Source organism: Osmerus eperlanus, chromosome 24 (genome assembly GCF_963692335.1).
Source record: "Osmerus eperlanus chromosome 24, fOsmEpe2.1, whole genome shotgun sequence".
Taxonomy (NCBI): domain Eukaryota; kingdom Metazoa; phylum Chordata; class Actinopteri; order Osmeriformes; family Osmeridae; genus Osmerus; species Osmerus eperlanus.
In genome coordinates, this window is record NC_085041.1 from 5,860,598 (window position 1) to 5,868,424 (window position 7,827).

The 7,827-nt window shown below is 48.5% G+C and overlaps 3 protein-coding genes across 3 annotated transcripts in view; 1 reads left to right on the top strand and 2 right to left on the bottom strand.

Moving 5' to 3' along the window:
* fryl (furry homolog, like) overlaps window positions 1-2,237 on the top strand; it is a 37,902-nt gene extending 35,665 nt beyond the window's left edge. The window contains 1 exon segment of the mRNA XM_062450122.1: window positions 368-2,237. Within this exon segment, the coding sequence (XP_062306106.1) occupies window positions 368-593 (226 nt within the window). The 3' untranslated portion in view covers window positions 594-2,237.
* Window positions 2,238-2,697: 460 nt separating this feature from the next.
* Window positions 2,698-4,179, bottom strand: zar1 (zygote arrest 1). The gene is made up of 4 exons (XM_062450587.1): window positions 3,516-4,179; window positions 3,350-3,442; window positions 3,161-3,235; window positions 2,698-3,060 (listed from the first exon to the last, which is right to left on the bottom strand). The coding sequence occupies exons 1-4, from the start codon at window positions 4,149-4,151 to the stop codon at window positions 2,917-2,919; spliced, it is 948 nt and encodes a 315-aa protein (XP_062306571.1). The 5' UTR covers window positions 4,152-4,179; the 3' UTR covers window positions 2,698-2,916.
* A 489-nt stretch (window positions 4,180-4,668) lies between these two features.
* On the bottom strand, window positions 4,669-7,741 carry slc10a4 (solute carrier family 10 member 4). The gene is made up of 3 exons (XM_062450667.1): window positions 7,082-7,741; window positions 6,472-6,682; window positions 4,669-5,324 (listed from the first exon to the last, which is right to left on the bottom strand). The coding sequence occupies exons 1-3, from the start codon at window positions 7,612-7,614 to the stop codon at window positions 4,803-4,805; spliced, it is 1,266 nt and encodes a 421-aa protein (XP_062306651.1). The 5' UTR covers window positions 7,615-7,741; the 3' UTR covers window positions 4,669-4,802.
* Between the last annotated feature and the right edge of the window lie 86 nt (window positions 7,742-7,827).

Genomic DNA, 7,827 nt, shown 5'->3' on the forward strand with positions numbered 1-7,827 from the left:
CCTACGATGACAATTTCAGACCCCTCCATGATTTCTAAGTGGAAGAACTTGCAAAATAGCAGGGTGTTCAAATACTTATTTTCCTCACTGTATATATATACACACACACACACACACACACACACACTGGTCTGTCTGTCTATTAGACAGACTATAATAATAATATATTCTCCTGTACTTTCTAGGTGCAGTATTTGTATTAGAAAGAAGCGCTGCTGAATGAATCACATGTAAATGTCCAGACTCCTCTGCTGTCCTGTGTGTTTAGCTGAGCTTCCAGCTAACAAGACCCTGGTCCTCCCTCCCTCCTCCCTCCCTCTTCTCCTCCTCCCCCTCTTTTCTCCTTCCTCCTCCCTCTCCTCCTCAGGTCTCTGTGGCCCAACGACATCTTCGGCAGCGAGGCGGACGACGCGGTCCAGACGCTGCTGCACATCTACTTCCGGCACCAGACGCTGGGCCAGACGGGCTGCGTCGCGGTGGTGGGGCCGAGCCGGGACCAGAGCCAGGCCAGCGCCCGCCTCATGGAGATCAACCTGCAGATACGAGAGGCCCTGAGCCAGGCCCAGGCACCCCTGGTCAGCACCAGCCTGTGAGACCGGGCCTGACCGGACTGAACCGGACTAACCCAGCACCCCTTCCCCTTCCTCCACCTCCCCTCTGCTGGGGGAGGGGCTTCAGAATGCAGGGAGGGGGGAGAGGGGCTTAGGGGGGGCGCTTGCTGCAAAGACTCCATCTATAAGGGCTAAGGATCTGTAGGGATTACTGTGACATAAATAACATACTCATATTAATATATATATATATAACATACGAATACTTACAGCTAATATCTGTTTTCCCAAACTAAGCCAACTTGCAAAATTCAGCCGCAATAAGTCATGTTGTATTGTGACTGCTAAGATGACTGTTCAGAGGGAAAGACGGGGGGGTAGAGAGAGAGAGAGGAAGAGGGGTAAAGGGATGGAGAGAGAAAGGGAGAGAGGAAGAAGAGGTGGAGGGCAGGGGGATGATGATGCTAATCTGGAATCATTTTGGCGGAGATGACCTGCCAACCAGCCAACCAGTCAGCCAGCCAATCAAGAGACGACAGTTCTGTCCGACTGGCACGAAGAAGACAAACACAGAAAGTCAAAACAAGAAAAATAAAGTTTTCAGAAGCATGCTTGGAAGAGGAAAAAGCACTGCAAGAATATTTTTTTGAGAAATGTATTTTTTATTAGAGCTAACATCCTAGGTTGTAAATGTTCTGATATTTAACATGTAATCCTGAGGGCGCTGTTCGAACCCAGAGCTTGTAAAAAGAGAATTTACCAGTTTATTGAACCCGCTTCAGTTTATGGATCCTTCTTCTGAGAGGAGCGGCCGCAGATGAAACTCACTCTGTAACCAAATACATAGCTGCCTTTAGAGACTAGCCTGTGTGGTGTGTGCAGGGCTCCCTGCTACACACTGAACCACACATGCAGACGGTCGCACCGAAGTGCAGACTGGCTACTCATTATGAAAAACATCAATAACTTATTTTACTCTGTATATATTTTAGAAAATGTATAGTGCAAACCCAGTATTTTTTCCCCTTGTACTTTTGTGTAAAGCACTGTTAATCCCAGCCGGGAGAGAGAGCGGCCAGGAGAGACCAGATACGAGTCCCAAACAACCCTCTGCTATCGCCATCCTCTCGTCTGCTCTCCCCAGAGCCTGGTTCCTGGGTGGTCCTCTTGCTCAAGGCTGTGGGGGGTTTCTGAGGACTGGACTTGTAAACGCCTCAGAACCGGAGGGAGGGAGGGATGGAGGGTGTTGATCTGAGCTCCCAGTTGGAACATCCCGATCTGGCCCAGTCATCATTCCTTCTCACCACTGTGATGTCCATGTTGATTCTGCCCCATCCCACCCCACGGGTTGGACTGAGGGACAGCGGGAGGGGGAGGGGGGGGGGGGGAGTGGGAGTGACAGCCACACTGAAGGTGCACCTGGGCCACTAGACGTGGAGAGGGGACGTCTCACGGCCATGTTTGTCACGGCACATTGTAACGATCACTGTAGCCATTCCTCACAGAGCTGTTCTGTTGCTTGTCTGCTACATTCGTATGCTGTTATTTAATGGATATATTATTTACCTGGAAAATATCGTTTTTATGTAGAGGCGCGTTACACTTTCTGCCGCAGGCTTTCTTTCATTTTCTTGTCATCTCACATACCAGCCTTCTCTCTGGATAAATAAAAATCTGATCCTATGACTTGTGCGTTTTCACTGAAGTTTCCATGGGGTGGAGGATGTTCTGAAGAACCAGTATCCTTTGGTGTTAAACATTGAAAAGCTACGTTGGCCTTAATGATGGGATCTTTTGTTAGAACAAGCTGTCACCCATGGTGGATGCAATAGGTCTGAAAGGGCCAGTATGGATATAGTCCTGCAAACCTTTGAGACCTCTCCTCCAGCCCCAGCAGTATCCAGAGTGCAGCAGCTCAGCCAGACATGAAGACATCCCTTCCCCCAAACACACACTAGTCAGGGCATGTGTCAAACTCACTCCTGAAAATACTGTAATTCAGTGCTAGAGTATTTGACTGCAGAGTAAGAGCAGGTTCATATCCCTTTTAACAGGCTAAAACACTTCACACGCCTGCATCAGGTGAGACCCAAAGACACCCATGTGATGACCAGGCTGGATATGCAAGGACAAGGATACGAGCGGGAAGTGCTTAATGATGCCGTTTTATTATACATTCAAAAGTGGCTCCAGCAATCATCACTTTCATAACGCAAATAAAGGCAGTAGAACTGAAAAAGAACGGAGCTCGTGGAAGCCTGCTGACGCCCTAGTACACGAGGGCTTCCTCTGGGCTCGCGGCAACGCTTCCCGCAGGATTAACGTGGATGTGTGTGGGTAGAGTTCGACTACAGGGTGGCGTACGCTAAATTATGTATTTGAAACTGAATGTGCTGTCGCACGAGAGGCGCTTGCCCTTGCACCTGCCGCAGAGGTCCTGTCTATGGGGACGTTTGGGGTCCACGTGGCGCGGCGTCACTGCGCACGAACAGCGCGCCTTATTGCAGTTCTGGAAGAAAAATGAAGCAGGTCCAATTAATGGACGGAACAAGCTTCAGTAATTTACGAACATTTTATTATTATTTTTTACCACTAAATGAGTGCTTTACCTGACAGGTTATGTCCTCGACACGGTAAGGGTTGAAGGATTTCTGGCACGTTCTACAGAACTGTTTGAAGTAGACCTAGTAAGGTAAAGAAGTCAAGTCATTTGAGGAGATGTACGCTACATATTGTTTGAGGACTAACGTTTGTTGGAAGTGAATTAAGAGGCCATTTAGCTACGACCAGCCTTATACCTTGTTTGTTCCCTGGACGCACCAAACATAAGCGCTCTCCCACCGTAAGTTACATTCTCGGCAGTGATAGTACCCGTACTTCTGCTCCAGAAACTGAGGGAGATAAGTAAGAGTTAAATGATGGCGAACTTTACAGGTCGGCTAACAGTTTTTGCGCGCTACTCACCTGAAATCTCACGCGGGCCTTTGATTTCGATCCTTCCTGGTCGACTTCAACATCATCAGTCTTTATCGACTGACCGTTCACCTTTGTAGACTTCTTTCGTGGTCCAGATTTTTCTTCACTCGTTTTGTCGTCCGTGTTTACCTTTACATCCTCTTTCTGTTCTCTAGTCTGTGCTCCACGAGACTCCCGTTTGTTTTCCTCGAGAAAGGAGGCAAGTCTTCTGGTTGCAATCGGTGAGTAAACAGCCAGAGAGCGAGGATAGCGAACCCCGCCGACGGGGCTACCGGGTGACTGGGGATCCTCTTGACTCCTTTTACGCAAAGCGTCTCTCTTTCTGGCCATCAAGGTTCTCGGTCCTAGGGAACACTGCACCGAGGCGTCGGTCTTCGGGTTCACCTGCACCCCGACGTCGTGGGTATTCGCCCTCCGCAGCCTCGGCGTCAGTTTGGGATTGATTTGTGACAAGACAGATTTCAGGTGCGCGCGGTGGGTGTCAAAGTAGGCCTCTGTGTCACCGTAGTTCAGGTAGGTTTTTTGTTTCCTCCCCATATCTTTCGGTTTAGTGTACCTGTAAGCGTATGGGTTGTAAGATGAATAGAAATAGCTGTCGATATACTCGTCGTCATACGTAGCCATTTTTGCTCAGCCACCCCGTGTTATTCGGTGCACCGGTTTAAGTAGATTGACTGCACGAGATTTGATTAATTGTGGTCAGGTGTGGTAGCAAGTTGCGACATAAACATTGGTCACATGATTAAAAAAGTGAAGTTTTCATTATTAATAAGTAGAGTGTTTTTATTTCATTTTGCTCTTTATATTCTTGTTAGACATAAAACATGTACACAATTATTATTTACAGTCAGAAGCAGTTGATACATGAAGCAGGATTGTGTGTACATAATAGATACAATTTTAGTTTGTGAAACCATCTTGTACAAAGTATTTGGTTGAGTGATTCCATTATATTCATGGAGCGGCTGTCATGTTCAAAGCTTTAACACACAAAACTGACAAAGAACTCTCAAAGCGAGATGAACGTTATCCCCTATGGCTTCTGTTCCGATGACCATGAAAGATGTGCATTTTATAAATCTACCTTTGGACAGAAAGCTGATTACATATACAGCCCCCCCCCCCCCCCTGTGCAGTCTCCACAGGTTGCTGAGATGATGACGACTGTGAATGATCCCACCACTCAAGTTGGACTCTCCAACATCCACCACAGTAACACCTTGTTTACACTCCATGGCTCTCGCAATAAACCAGCCTTCGCACCGTGGACACAGTCTACACCGGAGTAGCGTCCGGACACGGGTCCAGCATGATGGTGTTTGGGTCGCTGACGGTCACTGCCCCGTAGGAAGTGTCAAAGCCTACATCCTCATCTTGGAACCGTTTGTACGTTATATCCTCGCCGTCGCCCAGCGGGTCTTGTTTATGCAGGACCTCCTTCCGGTACGTCCGGTAGGCCAGGATGAAGATGCCCGCCTCGGCCGCCTGGAAGAGCGCATAGAGCAGCGGGAACATGTACATGCCGCCCATCAGCTGCGGCGGGAACGCCATCTTCAGGATGGCGGTGCACAGCTGCACGTTCTGACAGCCGGTCTCCAGGGAAACGGTTCGGCGGCTTTGCGGCGGGAGGTCAAAGAGCGCCGCCAGGCCGTATCCGGCGGCGTATCCACACATGGGCATGAGGACGGCTACCGCGTAGACAGAGGGAGGGATGGTCGCCAGGAGCTCGGGGCCCAACATGGCGGCCGTCATGATGAACAGCATCACCAGCGTGACCAGGAGAGACCAGAGGGACACCTGGCGGAACACAACACACTGAGGTCAGGACCAGACTGGTGCTGAGTCACACCAGGTAGCCTACAGGTGAAGTTTTAACCCTTGTGTTATCTTCGGGTCATTCTGACCCATCAGTCATTGTGACCCACCGTCGTATTGCGACAGATTTACCGCATACAAAGACAAAGTGAAGCATTTTCTTTTAACCGTTGGGCTGTCTCAGACCCCCCACATTGCAAAGGTTAAAAGAAAATTATTTTAATTTGTTTTTGTATTGGGTAAAATTGGGTAAACACAACGATGGTTCGTTATGAACCTTTGGGTCATGTGACCCGAAGGCAGCACGAGGGTTAAAGAAATTAAAATACTACCTACCACTGACCTTGATCCTGAAGTAGGAAAGACATTTATTATATTCCTTAATGTTACATCTGTTTTAACTCCCTGAGGTCGGGACCACATAGCTCTATACACAGCAAGACTAGACGGGTGCACACACCTGCTACGGGGATATAGCTCAGTGGTAGAGAGGTTGAAATACCCCCTGTACTTTACTTTGGCTGAAAGTGTGTGCTAAATAAATACATTCTTATTCTATGACTACTAGAAAAGTTTGCATAACCTAGGAATTAGAAACACCACCAAGTAACAACAATATATTGAACATTTTAATGTTTTGGAATATTGTAAATATCTTACTAAATGTCTTAAGGAGCTTTTGCCTTTCAAAATATTCCATGAAACATAGGTAGGCCTATTTTTGTGCCAGCGCAAAAGCTACAAGTGAGCTTTCTCTTTCATGGAAACAGACTGTCATTTAGCGTTGCTCCTCATCACATCTGAAGCCCCTCCCATACATTAGCTGGTAGATAAGTTATGTTCTCAGGGGGGAGGGACTGACTGACAATGATGCTGTGATAACGTCACTGCGCCTTGGGGCTCGTGTCCTCTTCCCAAAATAATTTCGCAATGCGTCCGAGTGACGCCACTGACCGCCAGAGCTAATAAACTAATGAGTGTTATCGGTTTTATTTTTAGATAATCAAAAACTGAGGTTTCCACCTGCAACATGCGGACGCAGCCGACGTTAATATAACCAACCAGTTATCCAAACCTACTCCAAAACGCTCCTTGACAATTACGCACAGTTTCTCTTTTCATTAGTTACCTTCAGAACAATGTCCGCCACCCGCGTGTTGCGGTAACGGAGAACCACCCCCAGACCGATAGGGATGAGCGTGCTGCATAGGGTCAGGATGATCGCCCCGAACGGCATCAGGTTGACCACCGGGGTGTTGATCCACGCGCGGCTGTAGATCCACAGACACAGCGGCATGAGCACGAGCGCCAGCAGCGTGGACGAGATGGTCATGATGATGCTGTAGAAACAAATGATACATTTTCAGAATGTTTTCGTCGATATTGAACGCAAAAGGCAAAACTTCGCAAGGCAAATTCAACTTAAAATTTGCATCGACATTGTGTTACACGCTGAAAATCATCTGCTGAAACACGCAGGCTGAATTTAACAAGTTACAGCATCCGTGCGTAAAATCCAACAAAGGCGCATTTTGAGTTCATGTGCGTAAATTGAATTTATTAAGTCTTGTGAACGAGCCGAGTCTGGACAAACGTGTTTCAAAATTGCTACAATATGTTTAAGGTGCCTTTACCATATGGTATTGCAACTTCTAATGGCGTTATATTTTAATCTTCAAAAACGGACAAATGATTCCACCTTGCAGTTTTAACTAATCTGATTGTGGATGGTATATCACCTGAGGTTCATCTCCCCGTTCACCAGGAGAGACATGATGTTGGAGAGGTTTCCCCCGGGACAGCACCCGCACAGCAGCACGGCCATTGCCGCCACGTCGTCCAAGGAGAACGCCAGCGCGAGCAGAAAGGCGACCATGGGCATGATGACGAACTGGCACACGAGCGCCAGCAGCACCCCAATCGGTCTCCGTATGTGCTCCTCGATCTGGCTTATCTCCACGGTGCAGCCCAGCCCCAGCATGGTGAAGCACAGCACGAGCCCCACGAACACGTTGATCCCGTGACTGAGCGGGGAATCCCAGAAGGCCACCACCAGGTGCGCGGGCTCAGATGGAGGCACAGCCATAAGCGCGCCATCCACGGCAGTCCTGAGAGTGCCTGCAGTTAGAAACACTGGGTCTTCAGCCATGCGTAATCCTACTTTCTCTGACACAGTGTTCCAAAGTCGATTGACTGTGTCATTCATCGTGAAGTTTAAGAATTCGTTCAGGCGACTAGTATTATCTGCGTCCTCTGCGCTCCGGGTCTCCATCGCGCAACAGATCTAGGTCCACGATACTGGAGATCTCCGTTCGGTGTTTCTCTGGACGTGCCGATGCAGTCCCCTAGTGACACATCGTCATTGCATGCTGTCACCAACGACAAAGGAAGACTATAGGCTCCCGTGGTTTCAGAATGCAACGGAATCTTCGTGTGGGTCTGGGTTTTATACACGGACCCACCTAGAGAGGGTCTGGCGCGCCGA

Coding starts and splice junctions, on each gene's coding strand:
- zar1 (XM_062450587.1), bottom strand. CDS start 4,151: ATGGCTACGTATGACGACGAGTATATCGACAGCTATTTCTATTCATCT. Junction 3,443..3,515: donor AGGCCCGCGTGAGATTTCAG/GTGAGTAGCGCG, acceptor TATCTCCCTCAG/TTTCTGGAGCAGAAGTACGG. Junction 3,236..3,349: donor GCGTCCAGGGAACAAACAAG/GTATAAGGCTGG, acceptor TTACCTTACTAG/GTCTACTTCAAACAGTTCTG.
- slc10a4 (XM_062450667.1), bottom strand. CDS start 7,614: ATGGAGACCCGGAGCGCAGAGGACGCAGATAATACTAGTCGCCTGAAC. Junction 6,683..7,081: donor AACGGGGAGATGAACCTCAG/GTGATATACCAT, acceptor TTGTTTCTACAG/CATCATCATGACCATCTCGT. Junction 5,325..6,471: donor TGGCGGACATTGTTCTGAAG/GTAACTAATGAA, acceptor GTGTTCCGCCAG/GTGTCCCTCTGGTCTCTCCT.